Consider the following 27,221-nt stretch of genomic DNA (forward strand, 5'->3'; position numbering starts at 1 on the left):
CACTCACCAGTGATATGACAATACAAGCAAGAAGGCAGAAAGGAAATGTCCTAGAAGCCTTATAACTAGTTCCTCAGGACCCAAAGCCTTCACTTATACATCCATTAAAATCTGAAGGGTTGTTTACAGAAATAAGGGCTGTAGCATTAGGCCTGCAATGAAGGGTTAAAATGTAAGGATGTGGTTACACTATATTCATACTAAAACAATCCACCTACGTGGAGATATTTACACAGAAGATCTGATACACGTGAGAGAGAGCAACACACACAATGTCTGTTCGGGGCGGTGATGTAACATCAGGCAGGGGTTAAAGACCCTTGTTTCTCAGCATCAAGGGACAGATGTACTGTGTTGAACCACTTCTTTTTCTCTCCCCATCCTAAAAGCTGATCACACAGGCTCCTCCAATCACCTTGTAAGGCAGGGGTTGGGAAGCCTTTTCAGGTTGGAGGTCGCTGATGAACAGAAAAATCAGTCGGTGGCTGCACACAAGTGAGAAGCCCCTGACTGAAAAGGAGAAAGACACTCTCCACATTCCCCTCGCACACCAGCGGCTAGGGAGTCCCAGGCTAGTAGATTTTATGTGCTCCAGCCCTGTGAGTAGGTGGCAGGGGGGCTGGAGTGCCAGCGCAGGCTCCCTAGTGCTGATCCTCGAGGCTGGATCCAGCTAGGATGGGGGCCTCATCCAGCCCCCGGGCCTGAGGTTTCCCATCCCTGCTATAAGAGGTGTGAAAGGCCAAGAATTAAGCCTGCTGATGCGGACAACTAAACATTTGTTTCTCCTCAGCTTTAACTTCTGAATTTAAAACAAAGTAGAATTATTGAAAACACTCAGGCCTTTTCCACTAGGCCAGGGCTGTTTAAGCATAGGTCTTATTTCTGACCTAAACAAATTGACAGTGTCCCTTTCTAGTTAAAGAAATGGCAAGTTTTCTAGTGAGTAGTTATGTAATTAATGAGGATAGTTCTCATGGCTTCCTGGGCTCTGTTTCTCAGTATCTCTATCTTGCTTGGCTGGTAGTCAGGCTCTTATGCAGTCTGCCCCAAGGAAAGCTGCTGTGTCCCTCAAGTTTCTATCAGCTTTGTTTGCAGCAGTGGTGGGGTATTTAAGCGGTGCTCGCCTGCCTTCAGCAGCTCAGTGCTGCTCTTCCTTGCAGGACTTGCAGTGGCAGGCTTACATGTTTGCAGCCCAGCTAAAAATGAAAATTCCAAGCTATCCCTTTGCAGTTTTGCCATAGACCGTTCAAACCCTTATCCTGGCTGGCAGTCTTCAGTTTTTATGGCCGTTGTTCCATTTGGCAGTGTCAATGCAGTCCTTCTCTGTCAACTACCTGGATGGCCGTTTGTAGCTTCCCATGTTGTGTTGGATGGGGGGAGAGGTGAAGACTTGGTGTAAGGCAGTGGGGAGGAGCTGGAGGCCTCTGAGCCCGGCACACACTCTTCTCTGTGGGAAGGCAGCTGTGATCTGTGACCCACGAGCACAGATGGAGCTGCTCCTGACGACTCAGCTGTGGCAGTTGCTTGTGAACCAGTCACCATGGTTACTGAGTGGAGGATGCCATCTGTGTAGGGATGAAGGTCTCAATCACGCTGTGAGTAGATGGCAGCAAGTGGCTGTGGCTGTTGGTCGAGTCAGAGCTCTGGTAGAGCACCAGGTTGCTAGAGGAGACTTAAAAACATGCAGGTTTAGCACGGTAGCTTCCTTCACCTGTTCCTTCTCTAACTCACCCTGCGCTCCTTCCCTCCCTCCTCTGTGGCATCGAAGCATTCTCCTTCTCAGACACTAAGGTCTGATATCTTCCTGTCATCACTGAAGAATTAGGGCTTTTCCATGCAAACACTGAGCTTGCAGCAAACTGGAGTGCCAATCTACCCCACACTATCTTGTGGCAGAGTAAGCATCCCAGTGGAACCTGCTGCAGTGTACTAGAAGTTCCAGAGTGTACCTTGGCCTAGCTTTTTTGAAATAGGTGTAGAGTAAAGCGCAGGGTGTGGAATTTCCAGTGTGCGGCTGCAGGTTCCCCACAGATCCTTAATGCACAACAGGCTAGTGTGGATTAAATTTATGCCCTGGTTTGCTGCCCTCTGACTCTTTATATAGAAAAGTCTTCACTCCTTTATCCTATTCCCACGTTGTGTTCAAAATCTTGTGTGCCCAGATCTAAAGCTGTCCTCAAAGTGGCATGGGGTTCAACCCCCTTTTCCCCCCGGAATTAAAATGACACTCCAGCTGATCCCTTGCTAATATCCTCCCAGAGTTGGTAGGCTTTGTTTTGTATCCGGTCCCTGAAGGAATCGCAACCTTCCCAGCCCTGAATGCCTTCTATGGGTTTGGCTGTGCAGGGACACCATTCCTGTCTGTGTCCTTCAATGTTACAAATTCCACATGGGGCTCCATCTCCACTCTCACACCTCACTTTGGAAGTGCTGAACAATCCCTGCCGTGGACTCTGCTTTTCAGCTTCCGTTCGTTTTTCATTTTCTGCATCCCCCAGGAACTGGTTGGAGTTCTGCTGCCGAGTGGGAAGTCCTGAATCCTATTTCGTGCCCTACGGTAGTGGTATTGGCAAATGGGGGTGGGGTGGGGGTGGAAGCACCGTATAAAATGGAAGTTTATTGGCCTTACCAGCTGGGCTTGGGGTGAGGCGATGGCTCGGCTGAAGGTGCTGAATGGCGGTGTCTTGGTTCTGCAAATGTATTGTTGGTGTTTGTGACACAGACGTGTGGATCCCGGACTCTGTATGGGTCTCTGATTCAGATGTAAATACCTGAGAAAATTAATGTTTCCTGAGCTTTCAAACAGGTCTGCCCGGGTCAGTAATATAAGCCTTCTAATAGGGACTTATATGGGCAAGTTGGATTGGAAACCGCAAGCAAGCCCTGTTTCCAAGGAGACTCATTGCTGCTTGGCAGTGCAGCGGAGAAGCTGGCTCCTAATGTTCTCAGTGTTCAAGCTGGTATTGTCAAGGCGATGGGGTGAGGGAGATTGTCCTGCTGGAGAGGCACAAGCAGGGAGCCAGATAGGCTCTCCTGGCATAGGCAGTTAGCTTAGTAAGATGCTGTGCAGATTTAAGTAGGGGAATAAGGGCATGTGCAATATACCATTCCCTGCCCTGTTACCTGTTTGGTTGGTGTCAGGTTAGTCAGGGCACTCAGATTTGCAGTGTCTGTTATCACCATGGTCTGGGGTAAAAGGCCAGTATGTGCATATTGGGCCACTTCAGACTTGTGGCTGTAGAGAGCTGGAAATGAAAGAAAACCAGATCAGGTCAGTGTTGGAGCTCTGAGAACTGTAAGTAGGAACAGGAGCTGAGCCAGACTGGCACCGACACTGCTGTCTATCAGTCCTGATACTCCGCCGCCACCGGTGGGACATGGACCTAGCAGAGAAATCACCTCCGCTCTTGTTTTGTTCTTTCGATCGCTACCTGGGACTGCGAACCTAGAGGCCACAAGTTCTAACTCTCCTCTAAAGCAAAAGGGGCTGTGGAGGTGGGGAAATGCAGTCTGAACCCTTACCATGGGGGCTTTGTAGCTGGGCCATGGTAGCCATGAAGGGGCTCTGATTTATGTGGCTCTGGACCTGCTGCATGATGGGCTGCTGGTAAGATGGGTGGAGCTGTTGGGAGAACTGGACAGGCTGAAGTGTAGTAAGGCTGCTTCCCATACTGTTTATCACAGGAACACTCTGGGCTTGGGTGGAGGCTAGGCCTGAAAAACGAAAACAAATATATAATCAATTCTTTGTTTCATCTCCTCTCATACTGGGATGGCAAGACCCTGCCAAAGCGGGGTCTGTAGAAATTCTGGAACAGCCTTCATTGCTGTGGCTGGTCTACCACAGTAATATGAGCAAGGACTCTTTGAGGTAGGTGGAGCTGCTTTACCACTGTGCCGTATCCAGTTTTGTGGATGAACTTGGTGTCCGTGAAAGCCCAGGTCTATCAACAGTAGTTAGTCACATTGTGGGCAGAAAAGCACCATGCCAGAGCTGTGGCTTCCTGTTCAGCCACCAGTCACACAATGCAATTATGCTCCAGTCTGCTGTAATTCTTCTTTAAAAGTGTGAGTGGAGTGTAATGGCGCAGGCATTATTTTAATCTCAGCTCAGACTGGTGGCAAGAGGGGCATTTATGCTATGTGTAACTGGCCACAATTAACTGAATTGAGAATCACGGGTTCATTTTGTGTAGCTGGGTTTGAAGCAATGACATGTTTTACTTGAGTTCCTTAGCCACTCATTCTCCACTTGTGAAATTTAAACTAGTAAACCTCAGGAGGAGCAAGACACTTCCAGGCTACATCTAGATTGGCCCCTTCTTCAGAAGAGGCATGCAAAGCAGGCAAGTCAGAATAGGGAAATCCGCGGGGGATTTAAATATCCCCGCAAGATTTAAATAAACATGGCCGCCGCTTTTTTTCCGGTTTGGGGAAAAGCCGGAAAAGAGCGTCCAGACTGGCACGATCCTCCGGAATAAAGCCCTTTTCCGGAGGATCTCTTATTCCTACTTGCAAGCGCCAGTCTGGACGCTCTTTTCCGGCTTTTCCCCAAGCCGGAAAAAAAGCGGCGGCCATGTTTATTTAAATCCCGCGGGGGATGTTTAAATCCCCCGCGGATTTCCCTATTCCAAAGTTAGAAATTAGCATGCCTCTTCCGAAGAAGGGGCCAGTCTAGACATAGCCCCATAATCTGTGGAATGGTGCAAAGTCCTAATGCATCCAGGGAGCTTCTGATAGTCCCCCCCCCCCCCCATTTGTGACTGACTCCCCCAGTCATGTATTCTCCCTGCAGCTTCCAAGCTTTTGGCTCAGGAAATGAGACAATTATAACGATCATAGAGTTGTTTTTTCCTTTCTGTGGGATACAAACCATGATGAGCCCTCCACTTTGCACCTATGGTTAATAGCTTACCTATTACCAGGGTAGATGCCCCTGTGTTGGTGAATGCTGGTCCCAGGGAAGAGGTTTCACCAGCTCCAATTGCCATTACACCAGGCAGTGATGCCATGATTAGATTTTGGGTTTGCTGGCTCAGTGTGTGTGGATTTTGCTCTAGGCTGTGCAGAGCAGTTAGGGTGCTGACAGGAGGGAGCGATCCTCCATGAGCAGAGATCTATGCAGGAGAGAGAAAAAAAATCTGTGAAAATGCCATCTGCAACAGCTGTAGCTTGGTGAGGATTTTTAAAGTTCCAATCTCTGATCCACCACCACTCTCTCTTCCCTTCCTCCTCCCTCCCACTTCCCATTACTGACAGTTTGGAAGGGACTTCATTTAGCTGAGTACAGTTTGTATGCTTCCTTTCATGCTGATTGATTAACCATTAAAGAATGCTCTGAGGGTATTAACAATAGCACCTTGCCCTCATCAGTCTCCTCCCATCTGAGAATCTCAAAGCGCTTTTACAAATATCTGTGAAATTAGCCTTTGATCCCATAGAGGGAAATATTATTCTCAGTTAACATTAGGGAGGGAAAAATGAGGTACAGAGGTCCATCCATTTACCCCATTGCTGCTACATCTTATTAAATTCCATGTACATTTTTATATATAGACAGTTGCAAAGTGGGTTTTTTTACATGTTCAGCTTTAGCGGCCTAACACTTACACTTGTTTAGCACTTTGTAACTAGGAACTTCAAAGGGCTTTACAAACTTTAACCTTCACAACCCCATTAGAAGGTAGATATGAAGTTTGTTTTAGAGTTTGAAAAATGAGCCACAGAGGGTACGTCTAGACTACAAGCCTCTTTCAAAAAAGTGAGCTGCTTTTTCAAAAGACAGCACCCAAGACAGTCTGGATGCTCTCTTTTGAAAAAGCACAGTTCGCGTTCAATAATGCCTTTTTTCAAAAGAGCACTTTTGAAAAAAGATGTTATTCCTCATAAAATGAGGTTTTCTTCGATCGAAAAACTGCTGCATTCTTTCGATTTACTTCTGAAAGAACCTGGTGGCAGTCTAGATGCAGGGGGAGTTTTTTTGGAAAAAAGGCCACTTTTTTCGAAAAAACCCTGTAGTCTAGACATACCCACAGAGAGAGGCTCAGTGATTTTACAAGTCAGTTATAGAGCAGAAGAGAACAATCCTGAGTCCTTCCTTTCTTATGGCTTCTCTACGCTGTATGATAGTACAGACTAAAGGGGTGTAAATTCTAGTATGCATTATTCCCAAGCTGCTTGTTACAGAGAGAGGGTGCATGTCTCGCAAGAAAGGTTTCTTAAACTGGGGGTTGTGACCCCTCAAAAGAATCACGAGGTTATTATATGGGGGGGTGAGCTTGCGACTGTCAGTCTTCACCCCCCAAACCTTGCTTTGCCTCCAGTATTTATAATAGTTTTAAATATTTAAAAAGTGTTTGCAATTTATAAAGTAGGTTTGCTGTGTGAATGGCGTCACTAGTGCAAAAGTTTAAGAACCACAAAGCTTGAGGGTAGAGCGGGACTTTCAGTGCTATACTTGGTTATGTCACTGACTGAATTTGTGACCTTGATCAAGTCACTTAACCTGCCTGTGCCTCAGTTTTCTTATTCTGATGAGCTTCATAATTCATATCTACCCTCTAGTGAGTCTGAGGGTTGTAGTCTGTAAACCACATAAGGTCCCTAGTTTAAAAGTGCTATAGAGGTATCAAGTGTTAAGCTGCCAGAGCCAAGCACTTGATATATATTTATATAAAGCATTGGAATTTTTAAAACATAAACATTTGCATGGAATTTGAAACAAGTAAGGAGCAAGAGGGTAAATGGTTGGTCCCTTTTTGTACACAGCAGTGAAAGGAGGTTTTCAACAATTTGTGGAGTGACTAGAAAATCAGCCGAGTGACTGGATGACTATAAAGATTTTAAGTGGATTCATGAATTAGACTTTGCCCTAGCCTAGGACAACTATAGACCAATACAAACCTCTTGCTAACAGGTTTTCTATGTAGCATATAATTCAAGGGAACTGTGGAAAACAGCCAAAAATGATCAATCATATAATCTTAATGTAGCGATACAAACCACATGGGAGTAAGCTTTGTTAACGAAAGCCATCCAAAGGAGATTAGCTTCAAGATCAGTAGGCTGGTACAATACAGATTTATTGCACAAAATCTATCGGTAGGAATTCTATGCACGCTGGGTCTATTGTACCTAACTCTTACAAATGGGTCAGGACAGGTAACGGTCCATCCCTGTTTTGTTAGCTGAAAAGAATCCAGTGGGACTATTTGTTCGAGTGTGGAGTTGAATCAAAAGTGAGAGGTAATGGAAGGAATCTGATCAGTGGGAGAGGGACAGACCTTTTCGGATGGGGAGGTTAAGGACAGGTGTGTCATTGAATATCTTGGCCCCTGTTTTCCTACCGAAAGGTGCATCATACTGTTTTGCCAATAACTCAGTGGGGTAGTCCTACTCAGTCTTCATCCTCCCAGTACCCACTCCCACCCCTAGGTGACAAGGTGTGAGAATGTTTTTGGACTGCATACTGCTGTGGGCATTAACATTCTGGAAAATATCGCTTCTGAATATTGGCCTCTGCCAACCCGGGCATCCCACTTTGATTCCCTGACACCGTGGAGCCACCAGGACTAGGGTGTATGTCACTCACCAGCTTTGTGTCTGTGCTCAATAGGTTCTGGCTTGGCTCCAGTCCAGGGGGAGAGACCTGATGAAGAATTGTTTGGGTGGTCACCAAGGAGCTGTTCCCATGGTGATTGCTGCTGGAAGACTCTGCCTCACTGGCCGGCTGCTGGTTGTACCTCATGCCTGTGTCGGAAAAGGAGAGTCATGAATCTCCACCTCTGAGGCTGTTCTAGTAAAGTAGGACAAGCAATTCAATTCCCTTTCTAGGCATTTGCCTTAGAAATGGCAGGTGCACTGAGGCAGCTCTCCCTCTTTCACTGGTGCTGTTTCAGAGCTGAGGGGCCGACTGGACTGAGCCTGGTATTTGGAAACCAAGAACACAGTAGCATTTTAATCCTCCCAGTAGCTTGCTGGGTGGCCTTGGACAAGTCACCTCCTAATGAGCTGGCTGTGCAGGGCTGCGTATCCCTGTGGGGAGCTAGTTGTCTAGCTCACTTGACTAGAAATTCCTCCTGGGAGAAAATATAGAAAGGAAGGGAGTCCGGGTGATAGCCTCCTCCCTAGAGCAAGTGGTAAACTCAGTCTTCCACGTTCATTCAGCCTTGGGCTTCCCTCGCCTCACCAATAGAGCCAAATCCTTCCTTTGGGGGAATTCTTCCTTCTAAGTGTTGGGCCTTCTCTGCTCTGTTGTGTCAAGGGAAATTGCTACCAATCTCTTACTCTGAGAGGCAATGTCTACACTGCACAGTTATTGCAGAATAAGCTATTCCCGATTAGCTATTCTGGAATAGTTATTCCAAAATAGCACGTCTACACTTGCAGGGACACCTCAACATGAGTCCGAGGCAGGCTTCCCTAATGTAGACATGCTATCTCAATTTAGAGCCCTAAGAGAAATGACTTAGAATGGCCCTGGTGAGGGGCTATTTCAAAATAGCAGCAGTGGAGTGTCTACACACCTTATTTCCAAATAGCTATTTCAGAATAGGCATTATTCTTCATAGAATGAGGTTTACAGAAGTCGGAATAAGCCATCCATTATTTCGAAATTATTTTGAAATAACGGAATTGCTGTGTAGATGCTCGCATAGCTATTTCCGAATAACGGTCGTTATTCCGAAATAACTTTGCAGTGTAGACACACCCAGAGGGATGATGGAATCTCCACCATTAAACTGCCATTCATCATCTACACCAGGGATACTCAACATGCTGCCATTTGTTTGCAGCCCCTGGTGCAGTTTGGGTTTGCGTGGGTGAGATCCTTTGAACGTGGCCTCCACTGGGAACACGCTCCACAACGGCGAGGCGTCTCCCAGGCAGGGTGAGCATTGAAAGACATAAGCGGCTGGAATGGCTGGAACAGACGGGTCCAGGGTGTCGGTGTTTCTAGCCCCCAGGGAGGAGGTGCCGGGAGCACCAGGGCATTGTGTGAAACAAGCTATTTGCACATTTTTGCATATATATTTGCATGTATATGCAGCCACACTTAAGTAGCAGCCTTCAGCATGTGCTGTGAGTATCATTCTGGCTCCTAGGGATTCCAAAGTTGAGTGGCCCTGATTGACACACTCATCTTGTGTAAACCCCACATCAGCTTGGCTCTCCCATCCACGGGTCAACTTCTGAAAGAGGCAGACTTCGAATGGTCTTGGTGCCTGAACTGGCAGACTCACCAGTCTCCTGTTTCCAAACTCCCCCTTTGTAGTCAGTACTCACCATGGACTTTGCTTGGCGAGAGAGCAGATGGGGGCTGGAGGGAGGAAGTGTTGTGAGAGGTCAGCGGGGGTGCAGAGCTGGACTGCGGCCCGCTGTAGGTATCCATGGCTAGCTTGTGCCGGAAGGCCTCCTCCTTCCTACGGTTGGCGAACCAGTTATAAACTCTCACTTCTGTGACCAGGTTTGAGCCCAGACCTTGGGCCTGGGAAGGGGAGACGCCACGCTGAATGCATTCTGCCCTGTCAGGAAAGAGCACAGGAAGGGCTGCTTTGATCTCCGGGCTGCAGTAGGAAACACTTTCATTCTACTCTGTTGGGTGAGCTGGAGCACTGTTGAATGATTGATCACCCTCCCTAACCAGCTAATCCCTCCTGTGGGGCCTCCTGTGATCAGGCTGGGTCTTCCCGGCAAGCCCTTGATGGTACACTCACAGGGAGAGGGGGGAGTGCATGCTGAAGAGCCAAAGGTCTACGTGGGGGTGTGGTGCATGCATGACTTTGGTGTCAGTATGCATGCCATTATGCATGGTCCTCTGGCTCAGAGCAGGGTGAACAGGCTGTTCTGTACTGTAGGTAGCGAGGCAGAGTTTTCTTGAATCCCAGGACTGGAAACAGGCGGTGAGAGCTCTATGCTAGAAGCTTGTTCTATAGCTGACTCAGCCAATCATTCTCTTGCTCTTGTCTGCGTATTGGGATTTTTCCTGCACTGGGTTTTTCAAATTGTATCTCAAAGTAAGAACCAGAGGAGATCTCAATCCACTGCTACTCCATTGCCCTCGTGCAGAGCAGAGCATGGCCTCCAGCAGTAGAGCGAAAGCACACAAAGCCCCATTCCACCCCTTTCTCTTTCCCTTCCTGGATCAACAGTGGAGACTCTCCTTCACCTGTTGCACTCCTCCACCAGGGCCTCTCTCTCCTCCTTGCTCGGGTTCTTCTGTCTCTCGTAAGCTTGGAATAGGATCTGCTGTGAGGCAGGACCCCACTTAAAACGGTTTCTTCTCCCTTTCTTGGTGGGCAGATCATCTCCCATGGACTCCTCTGCCATGAGTCCCTGGCCAGCATGTGTGAACTCTGGAAACACAAATGGGCAAGGGGCTTGGCTTGATGTTTCTGTACCATTGCCTTGCTTGGAATTCAGCTGGCTCAGAGCAGCTGATCCACACTCAGCGTGAAACAAATGCAGATGCAAAAGCTAGATAGGATTGAAGTAAAGCTCTATATTTACCTAAAATGGATAAGATTGCACCATATGTCCCTGTGTCAGACATACGGCATGTATTCCCAGCATGAAGCAGTGAAACCAAACAAGCAAAAGGAGCAGGCAGGAGCATGGCCGTAGCTCAAGTAGTGTCCAATCCTTTAGGCCCAACCAAAGGCCAAGTTATTAATTATACTAGAGTCCCACCTAATATGTATAAAATTAAACAGATTACAGCCACATTTGTTCATATGGCAGTAGAGGTTGCAAGGCTATCACTTTAAGCATGTATTTCTGTAACACACTGGCTTAGTATGTGTGAAAGAGGATACCCCAGAGTTACGGCCTGCTACTTACTTATGACTAATGGAATTACTTCTTGAGCTGAAATTGCAGAGAACTGTTTTCTGGTGCTGACAGTCCTGGGGACTATCAGTGCCGTGATCCGCTGTGCTGTGTGCTTACATAGATGCAGTTCATTATGTAGTGCTCCCTCTTGGTCCAAGTCACTGCCTCCACTTTGATATACGGCTAGATGAGTGCTATTGCCTGCTCCTTCACCTTTAAAGATGTGCCCGGCTGCAGATTGCTTTGTGCAGTTTGGCCACCCTTGCTGAATGGTGACATGGACTTGTCTAGTCTTACCGCTAGAAAGGACCCTGTTCCCCTGACTTCCACCCTGCAGATGAGGATAGTGGAAGCTATAGCACACTAAAGCTAGGAGAGATTTGCTGTTGTACTTACGCTGGGCCACCTCTCGCTGCTTGCGGACGTACCAAGTGTAGAGGGCAGCTCTCTTCTGAGTCTTCATTGGTGTGCCTTTGTTGAGGTGCTGTGAGAGATGAGACTGATTCAGACCCGTGGTATCTACCACCTCCCTTTGAGGGATGTTGTGTTGCTGGAGGTAGGATTTCACCATCTTTGCTACTCTCCAGGGATCTTCTCTAGAAAGAATAGAAAATGCACCTCATTAAAGATAGAACTCGTATGCTTTTGTAACCAGGTTCCACAGAAGGCATTCCAGGAATGTCAGCCAGGACTTCTTACATGAAGTGTGGGCACCAGAAGTAGGAATATAAGCAACTATTCAAGTAGTTGACTAGCCCCTATTCGACTAGTTGTTCTCCCTCCCTCTTGCTAACTCTGTATCGGAGGCAGCAAAGGGGTGGGGGTAAGCAGGAGCCAGTGGTGAGGGGGTGCAGCTTAAAAGCTGGATCCCCCCAGCACCGTCTCTGCGGAAAGGGGAACAGGGGAGCAGGGGCCTTGGAGTTGGCACGAGCTGGAACTGCTCAGCCCTGGCTTGTGCTGGCTGTGGGAGCCACCTGCGCTGCAGCTCTCTGCCTTTTAAGTATAGGTCTTACTACGCTTAAAAGGTAGAGCTGCAGTAGTCTGGGATTGCTGAGTCCCAGCTCATGCTGGGTCCTGCTCCTATGCCCTCTGCGGCTCTGCAGTTTATTGACTAATTGTGTACAGGGTGCCACCACTATACAGCCAAGATATACAGCCACTATACAGCCAAGATATGTTCCAAAAAACGTGGACATATAGCAAAATGACGTAAAGCAGGGAATGTTTTTTCCTGCAGCTGACGTCCATTTCTGAAAATTGGTCTTCTTTCCGCTATGTAAGAGTGGGGAATGTGAGGTCTTACAACACAACCGTTCCTGCAAGCGTCGATAGCATTAGTGCAGAACCGATGTATAGGGGGGACACCCTATATTCGATACAAATTGTATTAAGTACCCAATTAGTCAATTACCCGCTTCTTAACATCCTTAACCAGAAGCAATGAGATAAGTGAATCCTCTGTTTATGCTTTGTCTTTGATGAGGCAGGTAGGATGTATTTTGTATGCTGTATCATAGCCAGTCAGAATACCAGCCATAACATTAACCCACATATCCTTGCACATCTGGCACTATACATGTACACCTATAAGTAACCATACACCTACTCTTTCAAATTTTCCATTCTGCATCTATGTTCTTAGAGAAAAAAAAATGAACCTCTATTTTACAGTCCCAACCACTCCCCTGTACAAGCCAAGAAGAGTAGAACCGTGTGTGAATTATAAATCCCCAATAGGGCTTATTAGAATGTCTGTTAAGGTTCCTGAACATCTGAAAACAACGAGTAGTCCTGTGACACCAGAGACTAACAAAAATATATAGATAGTGTCATGAGCTTTTGTGGGCAACACCCACTTCCTCAGATGTAGATCTTCTCATTTTAAAAAGTGGGTGTTGCCCACCAAAGCTCATGATACTATCTATATATTTATTAGTCTCTTAGGTGCCATAGGACTATTTGTTTTTATTAAAGTTACAGACTAATATGGCTACTTCTCAAGGGGAGGTAAGCAGCAAGGGGACATTTGTGAACCATGGGGTTGACTAAGGGATTGTGATTGAATTTCAGTGGGTAGTTGGGGTTTGACTGAACCTGAAACCCAGTAAAACGTGGAAGTTCTGAACCAAGCTGTTCAGAACCAAACAACACTGCCTGGACAACCCTTGGGTTGAGAAACGCCCGATTTCTTTGCAGCTGTAGGATGGAACCTCCCTCTGTTTTTCTACTGTGAAATGCCTGACAGACTGACTAGACTGGAAGAGATCCCTACATGGTATAACGTTGAGATCATCTCCAAGTGCCAGTCACAAGTGGGAGGAATAAGAGAAAAATACCCCAGGATTATGGCAAAAATACAGCAGGGCAGTTGGGGAGTGGAGGTTGAGCAGCCTGAGCACGCACTGCTTTGTTGACTCTGTGGGTTGTCGGAGGCTGAAAAGTGATAAGGAGAACAAAGTCCGCATATGTTCTCTCAGCGCAAACACCCTTATCTTTGTTCCTGCTGCAGCCTCTTCCACAGCAACCAGACGGTCCAAGGAGCAAGCTCAACTGCAGCTTGTGTGGCAGGAGGCTGAGATAAAACTCCTAAAATGGCACCACATATTCCTCTCTAATGGCGGAATTGTGCCAAAATGCTCCATTTTCCATCTTCTCCCCTTGTTCTCTTCAAAGACACCCTCCCCCACATTAGGACAGCCCTCTAGCCTATTTTCCCCATTCCTGAGCTTTAAGCAGCTGGCATTTGCTCTACTGTCTCTTGAGACAAGGACTAATCTCCCTATTGGGGTCTCACTTCATTCCGCCTCCATGAATCCAGCTTGCAACTCAGTAGTTGCTTCTTTAAAGAGGTGTCCAATGACCTTGCAGTGGCCCCGCACTCTGTTGTACAGGGATAGATGCTCATGGGCAAGGCTCACTGTCTTTCAAATCGTGATTCCAGGTCCGTCAGTGAAGAGAGGGAGGGGAATTCATGAACATCCATGGAGGCCTTTGTAATGTACTGACTACCTCCCCACATGGCCTCTGAGCCATTTACCCCCTCCCCCCATCTGGATCCCCATTCTCCTTGTCAGAAGGATTGGGAAGGTCATTCTCTTCGACACTTTAGAACATGATGGGTGCTAAGGTCAAGATGCATCCGCAAGGTGCATCTGCAATTCCAGTGCATCTGCACTTGGGAGCTGTTCACAGCACAGATGTCCCCTAATATGTGTAAAGGAAGGTTTCATGGCGTCGCATAGATGAAAGCGTAACTGCGTCCTTATATCTGGTCAAAGCCAAAATCCCTCATGATCTTATGTTATATTGTAGAGCTGGCTGTGTACTAGATCAGCTGAACACCCTCATAGACTATCACTTATCCTCATAGTGCCACTGCAAAGGCCTCCTTCATGTACATCAACACCTGAGTGAAATTCCTGCATCTGTGGGCAAAACTTCCCTTGTCTTCAGATGGAGATTTTCACCTCCGGCCTAATCTTGGGAAAAACTCCCAATGATGTAGTGAGTTGGGATTGCCACCTTGTTCAATGTCTGACCACTTCCTGCCTCATTTTGACTTGAGCTGGCATTTTTTCCTTCAGTACAGACTCTCTCCCTATTGCCTTCCCAGTCTGTAGGGTCTATCCCCAGATTTTCCCTGTCCTCAGCTAACAGACTTCCACTCTTTCCTTTCCATCTTCTAGGTCCTTGTTTCTTGCCTTTGGCTTCTCCTTGTCCCCAGAGCATAAGCGCTCTCCCTGGCCCTCCACAGCCTCTAGGACATGGGTCCTATCTCTTCCATTCCAGCTGCTCCTTTCCTCAGTTGTGAGGTTGCTTTTTGAGGGCGTTTTCACCTCCCTTTTGTTACTTGAACAATAAGTAACCCAGGTAGTTAGTTATAAACTCAAAGGGAACAAGAGGCTAGTTGATAATTTATAGCAACATCTCAAATTTAAATGGAAAGTAAATATCAAGTTGTTAGCATTAAAGAAAACCCAATCCAGAGAGCTAGGGATATAACATTCAGGGGAACTTCTCCTTCCCTCTTCCCGATATTTCTTCTCAAATTCCCTCTTTTTTTCTCCTTATTTTCTGTCCTAATAATGTAGGTGCTTTTGTCCATCGTTTTTCCTTTATTCTCCTCCAGCTCCCAGGGCAGCACAGTCTTGTTTTTCATATTCTCTGGTGCAAAAGATCTGATATGATCTCTTGGATGCAGGTTCTGAATTCGTCCTGCTTTGAACTGGAAATGAGTTCAGGGGAGATCCAGAGCTCTGAAGTGCTCAGGATCATCCCTCCAGTCCTTTCTATTGAAGACTGCTAGACAACTATCACCGGTTTCAAGGCACAGACTGGACCTGAGGTAGGCAGTGAGCAGGGAAGGTAAGACTAGCCTCTGCAGGGTTGTTTTCTGTTTGAATTTTGCTTGGTTTGCCTTAGTTTGGCCTATGCAATCATATGCTAAAATAGAAGGGGTGCTTGTAGCTTTATCACAGGGCTCCTCAGAAACCAGCTCTCCCTGGGGGTAAGGGATGGGCCTTTTACCTCCGTATTCCCCTTTGTCCTCTTCAGAAAATATGCCCCTTCCCCAGGCTCCAGTGGAAATCTTCTTATCTCAACCTCCCTCTTTCCCTATGGAATTTTACCCTTTGCCCAGAGGTAAAAATGGCTACACCTGCCCACAGGTTACAGCAACTCTTACCCTGACGTTGGCTGCACACCAATTGAAGTCTGCTCCTTCTCCTGTCCCTCACTAAAGACAATCTGTATTCTCTCTTCTCCATAAGGAACAGCTAATAATTTCCCTATAGTCTCCCCTCTCCCAAGTGAATACATTTACTATTGACTTGCTACCACACCTCCAGCACTGTCCTTTGTTGGTGTGAACGGAGGCATTTTCAAAAGCACCTACATTATTAGGACTGTGAGTCCCATGCAAGAGCAATGAGACTTGTACTCCTGAATCACTGTGGTATGTTTGAAAATCCCATCCCTCTTCTCTGTCCTGAGATTCTTGGTGTAGTGGGTGAAGGACTGGGGACCCTAGTTCCTTACTAAGGAAGCCTCCCTGTGTACCGTATTTTCAGAGTATTTTGTAGAGGCATAGGATAATGGACTCTAGCAAGTAAACTTAGAGCTATGTAATAAAGGGAAATTACTTCCATACCAGATGTACTCAGTGTAATACAGTGTTTCACAAACTGTGCTTTGCAGAATCTCTAGTGTGGTTCAAAGTGCACATACTAATGGTCTGCAGAAAGGTTACTGGTCATGCTGTGCCTTTTCTCCTTGTTCCCAGGCAGTACATCTCTACATCAAAAGCACAGAAATACATTAAACACTTTTCTGGGTGACTTTCCCATGTAGGCAAGTAAATTAGTGTGACCATGAACAGAAAGAGATGGTGTCCATGAGACAATTTTTTGAGTAAGATGTAGTCTACCATAATAGTCCGAAAAGTACTAATAGCATGGGAAGAGGTTTCTGTGCTTTCAAAGTGCCTTGGTTCGTCCTATGTATTCGAAAACCACAAAATGGTGTGCTCCGATATTTCAGCAACCATGAATTTACAAACACAGAAGCTCTGTTCTGCAGCCATTGTGCCTGGTAAAACAGTGCTGGTCACCTTTCTTGTGCCTCATCTGGTGGGAGGTGATTTCTATAATCCACCATTTTGCACAACTATAGTATATACATTTATTGACTTGTTACCTTCCTTCCAGTCCTGTTCTGTTGGTGAGTGAATTGAGGCATTTTAACACCTGCATTATTTATATACAATACAAAACATTATTTTATTTATTTTAAGAACATACCCATCAGACCTTCTTTTATTAAAAGAAGATTTCTTTCCTGAAAGGTTGTCAGCCATCACTTGCCTATTATCAGTCTCTGATATCGACCCAGAAGAGGTTTTTTATTTATTTCCCAAAATACACAATCACTTTTAAAAATTGTAGAAAATAGCAGAGATTCTTATCAGACCTGTCTACTTGCTGCCCCCATTTCAGAAATGTCTCATGGGTTTGCATCAATATGCTTCCTCCCTTGTGGTTAAGACACAGGACCAGGTTCCAAAAGATTCTGGTTCTATTCCTAGCCCTTCCACCAACTTCCCATGTAACCATGAGTAAGGCAATTAAGCACTCTGTGCCTCAGTTAACTCGTGTAAACGAGGATGATTTCTCAATTTCCCTTTTCATAAGGAGTTTTGAGATCCTCCACTAGAAAATGCTGAAGACGTGCAAAGCATGGCTGTAGAAATGGGGGATAGAAATTAGTTCTGTGTTGAAACCAACAGCAACCACACAGGGCTACTGGGAAGATGGTAAAGATCAGAAACCAGAGTTTATGCCAACGTGAAGGGAATTACGGTGGTAAAGGACCACACTGGATCCCCAGCTCCAGAACAGGAATTCCCCCCAGTTGTGAAATTCTCTTTACCAGAGCTTAATAGATGGTGTTTAATTCCTCCTTCATCCCTTCATTAAACAGGGGCTAAAGCCAAGAGCTTCTGACTTCCATGGTTTTCTCTATGGAGAGGCACCTGATAAATCATCAGAAGTTAATGATCAAAAAGCTTATCAGGGTCTTTTCGTTTATAAATTTATAAGACAAAAGAGAAATAATAAAGCCATTGGATAATTAGTAACTAGCCAGGGCCCGCCCGGTGCAACTGGCGCTCCAACTGCCCCAGGATCTGTACTCAGGCTTAGGGAGAAGAGGGAGAGGAGACAGAGAAGAACAATGTAAAAGAGAGAGACACACAGAGACAGACAGACTTAGAAATAGGGTGATGAGAGACAGGAGAAGGGGAAGAATAGGAAAGGAGGACCAAAGGAAAACCGATACAGGACAGGGGAGTTGGGAACAGTAGGGGTATCAGAAGGAGGAAGAGGGACGGATAGAAAAGGCAGGGCAGTGAAAGGAGACTGGATGGATGGAACTGAATGGAAAAGAAGACTGAATTATAGGGAGCATCTTTCATCTCAGGTAAGAGCCAGTGTATTTTCTTCCTTAAGCTCCTGTAATGTGATCCGTTCCAAATCTGCCCAGACTCTCTAGAGGCCAGGCAATAGAACCATATCCTCTTAATGTTACAGTGAATACTAACTTTTAAGTACTGTGCTATATCTACATCTTCGGTCTACTGCTGGGGTTTTGTATGTACTTTTTGTTGTGGGTGAAGGGTTTTTTTTTTGGTATTAATATCCTTTCCCCATAAAAAGGAGTGGGTACAAAGCTGAGAGAGCCTCTGACTAGAATTTAATTTTCCCAGAAAAGATTGTGAGTAGCAGTTTGATTTTCCAGGACATTGTAGTCACCCTGTGCCTCCTGTTTGCTCCTAATCTTGGAGAGCAGCTTCAGGGCAGACATCTGAGATTGTGTTAGGTGGGTTTGAAGGGCAAGATCTTAAATCCTTGCTCATGCAGACTACCCATCGGAATCTCTTAGATTCATGTCGCTGAGTCGGAATTGCAGGAGCACAATTCTGGTTCTGTCTGTGGACTTACTGGGCGTTATTGGTTCAGGGAGCTCAAACTTTTAAGAACAAATAATTGCATGTTAAGGCAACTCATAAAATAGTCTTTAGCTCGCAGGCTTGTCAGTGTTCAGTGTTCATGATGGGAGATGGAGGCTAAAAAGCATTGGATAATATTAACTTGGATTGCCAGTCAGTTTGGCATGCATCTGAAATTCCCATTGCAATCAATGAGAGTCTTACATGCACAAACGCATGAAGATCAGCAGTCTTACAAATACTTGACTCTAGCTAACATCAGTAAAATAAAAATGTACATCTTGGTAAAAATGGCAAGAGAACTTAGGAATATTTTTCCTTCCTGTGGTGAAAAGTCCCACGCTCCATGATGGCGGTTAGTATGCCACCCAGATATTTGCACGCTTCCTTTTTATTTATATTTTCCTAACAACTGAAATGGTGGATTCTGAAAAAACGGGCATGCAGCTAATGAGACAGAACTTGTGCACCTCCCTTTTTGAAGTCCTTGTTTCCCAGATGAGAGGATCAATTTTAATATGTGATCGGGCTGTGTGGCTCTTTGTGTGTACATTATAAAGGAACATGAACCTTGTCAGTTCAGGAAGGTTTGGGGGCTGGCACTGATGGGGAGAATTTCTGATCAGCTGTGAACATCAAGGCATTTCATGGAAGAGGTGAAGGAAAGAGGGTGAAAAAAATAAATGAAGGACAAGAAGGGGAAAGGAAAGCCATGTCCTTACTGTAAGAGTCTCTCCACCACAGCCTTCTGGTGAGCAGCCTCCTCTGGACTCAGGTTTTCCAGCTCCTTCATTATTGGAGGGGTGAATTCCTCCCCATCATCAGAGGTTTCCTCTTCGGACATTCTGGATTCCTCCATCCCGTTGGGAAGATGAGGGATTTCAGCACAGGGCTCCCCTTTCTCGGCCTGAATGGCATTGATGGCTCGCTGGCTTTCACTCTGGAGGTTGTAGGGGTCCACTTCCCCGAGCGCTTTGATCAGGGTCTCCTTGGTTAGCCCTGACTCCAGCAGTGCTCCTAGCAGCTCCACCTGAAGATGACTCAGCTTAGAGACCATGGTCTTCAGTCTGGTATCCGTTGGATTTGAGTTTCAGAACGTTCTGCCGTCAGCCTTCCCTACACCATGTTCCTGAGGTAACACGACCCACTGTCAGTGGAGTGGGAATGGCACAGACTCCCGCCTTTGCACCCCCCCAAAAAAAAAACAAAATATAAAAGTGAGCCACTTAGACCCCCCACGACTGTCCTGAGCCAGTGCTGATAAAGGGACCCTTGGCTATCTGTTTACATTGGAGCAGTGTAAATTCTCCAAGGTTCATATTTATCCGTGTGCTTAGCAAGTTACTGAACTTTGGACTTCAGCACTGCAGCAGCAGTTCACAAAGTGCAGAGAGCGGGGGAGGGGGAAGGGTAGGGAGGAAGAAGAGAGAAGGAGAGCAAAAGCAATGGCCAGGGAAAAAGCCAGGATGGGAGACAGACAGAAGAGAGAAACGGAAAGAAAATGGAACAAGAACGTGAGCTGAGGTGTCTGGCTGGTTCTTGGCCCTATTGGCTTAAGTCAAGAACAGGGATACGCTCCAGGAGCCAAAAGCATGAGGCTCAGCCCCACAAAACCCTTTGAGTTGGGAATTAGCAGCTTCAGCAGCTCAGCCAATCTGTGCTGTGTGCACCCCAAGCATCAAGTACAACCTCTGGACTTACTCTCATATTCCCAGATCTCCCAGAGGGCTCCCATTGACTTTGTGGTACATACAGAGGCACTACATGGTATCTGAGCCAGTTCCCCATATTGACACTTACCTGTCCCCATTTGTCTTCTTCATAACCTACTGCCTTTATTATTCATTTGCTGAGTGCTCAGAGAATGTGCTCACTTTATAAAGGGGACATGGGGCCTGCCTCATTGAATTTATAATCTAAGTAGGCAAACAAAATAAACATGCAAGCTGTGTTCTGGGTATTGGTGCACGGCTAGAGGTTCCTGGCTTGCGTACAATTGCTCCTCCTCTCCCTATGAGTGCCACCCACAGTGACTTCATTTATCAACACTGTACTTCTGTCCCTGTTGAAACTAACCTGCTTTAGGGAGCTACTCCTAACTGTTGGATCTTTCTTAAACGACTTGTGCTAATTAATCCCAAAAGATATAGGCTTGATGCAGGAATCACTTGGCCAAACTCTCTGGCCACTCTTGTACTGGAAGTCAGATAAGTCGCTGTCCCTTTTCATCTCCACATCTGGGAGTTAACGTGTCTACTCTGACTGGCTAACAAGGTGTATCTAAAATGATCAACTTGTAATAGTCTAATTTCCCAATGTTGATTTTATAGCTTGTACCATCTCAATCGGGAAGTGATGGTTGTTTCCTGTGCGGGATCAGAGAGGGGAAAATTTTGACAATAATGTTTTACTGAGGGTTCTCTATAGAGTCACTCCATCACACAACTGCCCCCCATTTATAGGCTCTCCTCTAAGGCCCAAGCTGAGGAAGGCTGGATGGAGCTTCCTGCACAGCCCAAGGACTGGCAAAAGATGCTGCTACACTGTGACCTTAGACTCTCCCTTCCCTTTGGGGGCTTCCCAAGCTTCATTCCATAGAGTTCATGCTTGTTGAGTCAGCAAAAGACAAAGCTCCTCGTCAAACTGGATCCCTATGATGACAACACAACAAGCAGGGCCACTTGTAGGGGGGATGGGCCAGGAAGATGGTTGCCCTTACCCAGGGTTTTGGTGGCTATTTTACTCCATTCTGCTGATTGGCCATCTGTTTTAATGGTGTTTGTTTCCTCTGGCCACTGTAGAAAGATTTTTCTGCCCTGACCAGCAAAACTCCTAGGGCTGCTCCTGACAACAGATTATCAGTGGATTGCTGGCTCAGCCCCTCAGCAGGGATTTTCACTAATGGTTTTCCTTTGTTTCAGATGGATTCTGCTCCAGAGAGCACCTCCTCCTCTTGGCACAGTGCAGAAGAGAGAAGTGAATGTGGCACACTGGACATCTTGGAACCCAGCCTCACATTCAGCAGTCAGTAGTCTGAGCCTTAGTTGTAAGTTTGGAAAACTTTCATTTTCATTACAAAAGCCAGCTGTGATGCATACAGCTACGAAACTGCCACCCTTTGTTTTCTGTGTGCTGCACCTTTATGATTCTAGGAACATGCTGTGCGGAGACAAGAGCCACAGTGGTCCCAGAGTTGCTGCAGCATGTTACATTGGAGATTCCTGCACGTTGTGCTCTTATCGCTGTTCTTTCCTTAATGTGGTGGTTTCCTTAATCTTAAATAAATCATTCAGACTGAATGTGAATTTTTACTTTAAGAATGTTTGTATTTGTTGTCTCTCAAGCATACAACAAAAATAAATAGCAGATTGGACAGAATCTAGAGAAAGGAAGTTTGCATTCTGTGGGTGGAAGATTTTAGAGGGAGACATCTAACATTTCTGTCTGATCTAAGGGGTTCATCATTTATTTAGCAAAAAATAGAGAAGTAATTATTTTATTTAAATTACAGTACTGATTTGGTATGAAGGTACGTGCTTTCTCTTTGTACGTAGAAAAATACAGAACATTCATCAAAAGGACTCCTTCAGGTTAAAAATGAGAATTTTTTTTGCACGTGGTTACATTTTATCTAAAACCTGAAATAATTTCTTAGAGTTTAAGGTCGGAAGGGACTTAGTCTGGCTGCCTGTTTATCACAGACCACTGACTAGCACCCACACACTAAACCCACCCACAAAAATGTGATCAAAGCAATGTGATCCAGGGACATCCTTAGGGTGTATGGGGCCTTATGCAGCACTGTTAATCTGGTGTCCTTTTGCCCAACAACAGCACAGGGGAGGAAGGAGGATGATTTTTTAGAGATGTGATTTTACAATCTTGAGAGACACACCAATGACATTTTTAAAGCAATGTTTAAACCAAGGCCCTGTAGAGTAACACACATAAATTCAGAAACTGACAGTATTTACTGGGGATTGGCAAATGCCTATTAAATGGCTTCATTACCAATTGAAATGTCTCTTTCACAGGTAGAACATTCTTCTGAAAGGTGTTTCACTTCTTAATTAACTAGATCAGGGCTACTCCACACGTGGCCTGTTTGTTTGCAGCCCTTGGTGCCGTTTGGGTTTATGTGGGGCTCAACATGTGGCCCACAGGAGGGAGCCAAAACAAAATAGTTGTCAATATAATGGTCTTCTGTTGATCTGTGTTTTAGTAGTTAAATTCCTAGACTGTCATTGCTCATTAAAAGTGCTGTCAGATGGGTAGAAATGGAGTAATACTGCATTTTATTCATATCAGCAGAACTGACTTAAATGGAGTCTTGAGTGTTGTGTAGTCTTGTCTTAATCTTTGTATTCATGCCTGTCAGTGTGACAGAAGCTATTTGCATATATTTGCATGTATAGGCAACCACACTTAAGCTGAGGCCTTCGGCATGTGCTGTGAGCGTCTTTGTGGCCCACGGGGCTTCCAAAGTTGAGTAGCCCGGAACTAGATTGCCTCTGAAGGAAGCAGAGCCACAGAATAGGGATAAGAAGAGGTGGATGGTGGATATAAAGACCCAGTGGTGCCCCAAATTTTCAAGTGCCCCATGCAACTGTGTATTCTACATATGGGTAAGGATGGTGCTGTTAGCTTCCATAGAAATCTAGGCTTTTGTGCTACAGAGAATAGAAAGGTACATCATGGCAGGAAAATGATTAAATTACATATATCCAGATAATCCTGGGAAGTGACATACTGCAGAGGTGGGCAGAACACGGACATAGTTACGCCTCATCTGACCTATGGGAAAAATCCTTCCTGCCCCAACCACTGCCCCGCCACTCTCATTGGCTGGGAATGTGGCCAATAGAACTGTGGGAGGCAGCACCTTCAAACGGGCAGCGCACAGAGCCTCCTGCCAGCGCCTTTGTATAGGAGCTGGGTGGGGAGTCGCTTCTGCTTCTGAGAGCAGCTGTAGGTAAGTGCCATCCAGAGTCTGCACTCCTGAGCCCAGCTCCCCTGCCCTAGCCCTGATTCCCCTCCTGCCTTCTGAACCCTTTGAATTAGCGTTTTGCTAATTCGAACTAGCAAGTCCACATTGAGTGGACCCTGAACAGGGCTTAAGGATGGCCGGAAGCAGTGCCGGCAGGGCATCAGAGGAGGACATAGAGCGTGGAGATGCTGTCTCAGGCTAGCTGAGGGCTGCGCTTAAAGGGTCCCGACCCCCACCCCGGACAGACAGTTCTAAGGGGTGCTCCGCTTGCAAAGCAGACCTGGCTTGGATTGCCCGGAGTACTGGGCACTGGCCACACTGGGCACATCACACCACTCGGCCATCAGCCCGGCTGCACTTGCCGCAGGCTGCCATCTGGGGAGAGGGGGCAATTGGGGGGCTGCAGGAGAGCTTCCACCCCCAGAAGCCCGCAGAGCCAGCCCAGTCCTCCCCATCGGGGGCGCGTACCCCATTCCTCCCTCACCTCCTTCCACTTACCCTTCCCTAGCCCCCCTTCCTGATGTACAAAATAAAGATAACGTTTCTTCCAACATTGACTCTGTCTTTATTGAACAAAACTGGGGGAGACTGGGAAAAGGAGGTGGGAGAGGGGAAGAGAAAGGCTGGGAGAGGGGAGGGCAACTAAAATGATCAGGGGTTGGGAACAGGTCCCAGATGAAGAGAGGCTACAGAGACTGGGACTGTTCAGCTTAGAAAAGAGGAGATGGAGCGGGGACAGGATAGAGGTCTCTAAAAGCAGGGGTTGGGTGGAGAGGGTGCATTCAGAAAAGTTCTTCATGAGTTCCCATAAAAAAGGACTAGAGGACACCAAAGGAAAGGAATGGGTAGCAGGCTTCAAACTAGTAAGAGAAAGTTGTTCTTCTTCCCAAAGCAAATAGTTAACCTGCGGAACTCCTTGCTGCAGGAGGCTGTGAAGGCTACAACTAGAACAGAGTTTAAAGGGAAGTGAGATCAAGTCATGGAGGTTGGGTCCATGGAGTGGTATTAGCCAGGGGGTAGGAGTGGTGTCCCTGCCCAAAGTTTGTGGAAGGCTGGAGAGGGAAGGCACGAGACAAATGGCTTGGTCACTGTCTTTGGTCCATCCCCTCCAGGGTTCCTAGGGTTGGCCACTGTCGGCAGACAGGCTACTGGGCTAGATGGACCTTTGGTCTGACCCAGGACGGCCATTGTAAGCTCAGGGCTCAGGGTCAGGGGTCTCAGTGGACCCCCTTGATTTTCATGCACACCTGCTCCTGGGTGGCCAGGCTGGCAGCTCTCCTGCCCTAGCCGGCCACTTTCCTGTGCCTAGTGCGGAGATCGTGGACGAGGTCCACGATGTCCGCAGTAGCCCAGGAAGGTGCCCGCCTCTTGCGGTCCAGGGCAAGCTCCCGGGAGCCGCCAGCCTGGTCCCGGGAAGAGGGGGTGGGCTGGGGGACATCGGGTGGGTGGCTCTGTGCCGTGCCAGGTGCAGGGTCTGCTGGCTGGGTGCTGGTAGGCTTGCACCTGGCACGGGCACTGTAGCCAGCCCGTGCCCCTTTAAGAGGGCCGGGGCCGGGAGGGGGGCATAGAGTTTCCCTGGTGTTGGCCAGAGTGGCCACCAGGGAAACCTGGGGAGGGCTAGCCTCTCACTAGTTCGAATTAAGGGGCTACACACCCCTTAATTCGAACTAGTAAGTTCGAACTAGGCTTAATCCTCGTAAAATGAGGTTTACCTAGTTCGAACTAAGCGCTCCGCTAGTTCGATTCAAATTCGAACTAGCGGAGCGCTAGTGTAGCGGCTATGAATGTTAGTTCGAACTAACATTGTAGTGTAGACATACCCCATATGAGTAACAGTAATTCAGCCAATCACTCGAGAAAGAGAATGGTTAAAGCTGGTGCCACCTCAGAGCTCTGGCCCGCTCCACTGATGTCTCATCTCCAGCTTTGGTCCCCCCAATGCTTTACAGGAAGGAGGTTAAAAAAAAATCCACCCAGAATATACTGAGGGGGAAAAAATCCCTTCCTGGCCTGATCCCTGTCGCTTGCCAGCTGTCCAATGATCTGCTCTGGTTGAGGTTTGGAGTAGAGTTGGTGGGGTCTGACTCTTGAGCAACCGATATCCATTACATATTCATCAAGGCAAAGGTGATTGTGACCCACAATCTTTAAATATGCAGGAGACAGCACAGGAATAAAGAGTAAGCAATGTTTTGGGGAAACTCCCTGTTTTCTGGTGAAAAAAGGTGATGACCAGCCTCTCTGAATGGCTACCATAGAGCACAGTCCTAGAATATTGTCCAGAGAGCATAATTTGGGGGTACAGCTCACATTTCTCAGGGATAGATAAAATTATCACAGTTGCATCCATTTGGCCAGTTGAAGGGGGAGATACTGTAGCAATTAGTCCCTCTTAGTAGACTTCACACATGCAGCATTTATCAGTTTGGACGCAGACTAGGAGGAAAGTGTAAACTGGCCATTGGCATTTTAGCCACTGGTGAGATCTTCTGAAAGGGTATAATTTAGTCCCCCACAACTTTATTAATTTTTTTCACAGATAATGTGATGTGCATTCTATATTTTTGTGACGAGGGGAAGATTAATTTTACAGTGATTGAGACCATTAAAAATACCTTATCTTTGAAGGATTGAAAAAGTCTACTGCTCATTTATGAATACATTTGGGATTTATGTTAAAGTCCTGCTCTATCTCATCATACCATGAAGACGGCAGTTCCCCATTTGATTATGAATTATTCTATGTAGTTATATTTAAGACATGAACATTACTCTGTCACGTGTAAAATGCCTAGTGTAGTATTATGTTTTTATTAGAGTGTGCACTTCTGTGTGTACTGTAATGACCTCATTATTCTGTGCAGCACACAGAGTTATCTTCTGTATTACACAACAGCTTTCCTTTAATTGATTACTTTGGGCACAAACATACTTGGCCAGGAAGTGCCCCCATTTCTTCTGAATACCACCTAAGTTAAGACATGTTTGATTTCTTTTGTTTCTTGGGAAGAACCCACTTTTGAAAAGAGGAACCAACATCTGGGCTCATTACTGAAAGACACAAGTAAGAAAAATAATATTCAGTAATTTTTCTTGAAAACCACTAGATATAGCTTCCTGATGAATCCATAAACCATCTTCCAGCTGCTCATGGTCCCTTTTGCAACCTCCAAGCACGGAACATTTCAGAATGGCTGCATCTGAAGACCAACTAGAAGCAGAGAATTTACTAGTTTTAATCTTTCAGAGGTGCCTATTCCTAACTCCAGATGACTGGACAAATAATTTAAAAAAAACCCCCAAAGGTAAGTATTCTTAATGTAAAAATTCAAGTTGCAGTAAAAGTAATAAACAGTTCAGCCCCTCCCCCCCAAAATACCTCACCTCAAACTCTCCCTTCCTGAGAGAAGTTGGCTCTATCAGATGGTAAAGCAAGAGGGTAGGGGAAAAATGTCTCTCTGACAACTTCACCAGCAGCACTCTTTCTTTTAAATTAAGGGACTGTTAGATCAAGCTCCTCTGATTATTGCAGCTGCTCATAGACTTTAAGGTCAGAAGGGACCATTATGATCATCTAGTCTGACCCCCTGCACACTGCAGGCCACCGAATCTCACCCACCCCTCCTAGAATAATCCTCTCACCTAGATCTCAGATATTGAAGCCTTCAAATACTTTGAAGACCCCAAGATGCAGAGAATCCTCTAGCTGTGATCTGTACCCCATGCTACAGAGGAAGGTGAAAAACCTCCAGGGCCTCTGCCAATCTACCCTGGAGGAAAATTCCTTCCCGACCCCAAATATGGCGATCAGTATCCCATGAAGACATGTTGTGTTGCAACAAGCGGAGATCAAAAGAGAAAGCTGCAGTGCTTTACCCAGCTAACTTACAGTCCTACTAT

At 46.3% G+C, this 27,221-nt stretch overlaps 2 protein-coding genes across 6 annotated transcripts in view; one reads left to right on the top strand and one right to left on the bottom strand.

The window, feature by feature from the left end:
• CZH12orf43 (chromosome Z C12orf43 homolog) overlaps positions 1–21,722 on the top strand; it is a 31,348-nt gene extending 9,626 nt beyond the window's left edge. For all 4 annotated transcript variants that reach the window (XM_089775144.1, XM_075898065.2, XM_075898069.2 and 1 more), the window contains one exon: positions 21,256–21,722. In XM_089775144.1, coding sequence (XP_089631270.1) covers positions 21,256–21,694 — 439 coding nt within the window. In that variant the 3' untranslated portion in view covers positions 21,695–21,722. The remainder of the gene's footprint in view (positions 1–21,255) is intronic.
• HNF1A (HNF1 homeobox A) lies at positions 128–20,229 on the bottom strand. Of its 2 annotated transcripts, XM_025180409.3 has the most exons (11): positions 20,135–20,229; positions 19,057–19,463; positions 11,227–11,426; positions 10,169–10,355; positions 9,286–9,524; positions 7,592–7,749; positions 4,916–5,117; positions 3,523–3,714; positions 3,124–3,245; positions 2,630–2,771; positions 128–1,672 (listed from the first exon to the last, which is right to left on the bottom strand). In XM_025180409.3, the coding sequence occupies exons 2-11, from the start codon at positions 19,389–19,391 to the stop codon at positions 1,545–1,547; spliced, it is 1,905 nt and encodes a 634-aa protein (XP_025036194.2). In that variant the 5' UTR covers positions 19,392–19,463; positions 20,135–20,229; the 3' UTR covers positions 128–1,544. The 2 variants fall into 2 exon arrangements, with proteins under 2 accessions (XP_025036194.2, XP_075754179.1); XM_075898064.2 differs by lacking the exon at positions 19,057–19,463 and having other exon boundaries at positions 20,135–20,204.
• Positions 21,723–27,221: the final 5,499 nt, after the last annotated feature.

Source organism: Pelodiscus sinensis, chromosome Z (genome assembly GCF_052426305.1).
Source record: "Pelodiscus sinensis isolate ZL-2025 chromosome Z, ASM5242630v1, whole genome shotgun sequence".
Taxonomy (NCBI): Eukaryota; Metazoa; Chordata; order Testudines; family Trionychidae; genus Pelodiscus; species Pelodiscus sinensis.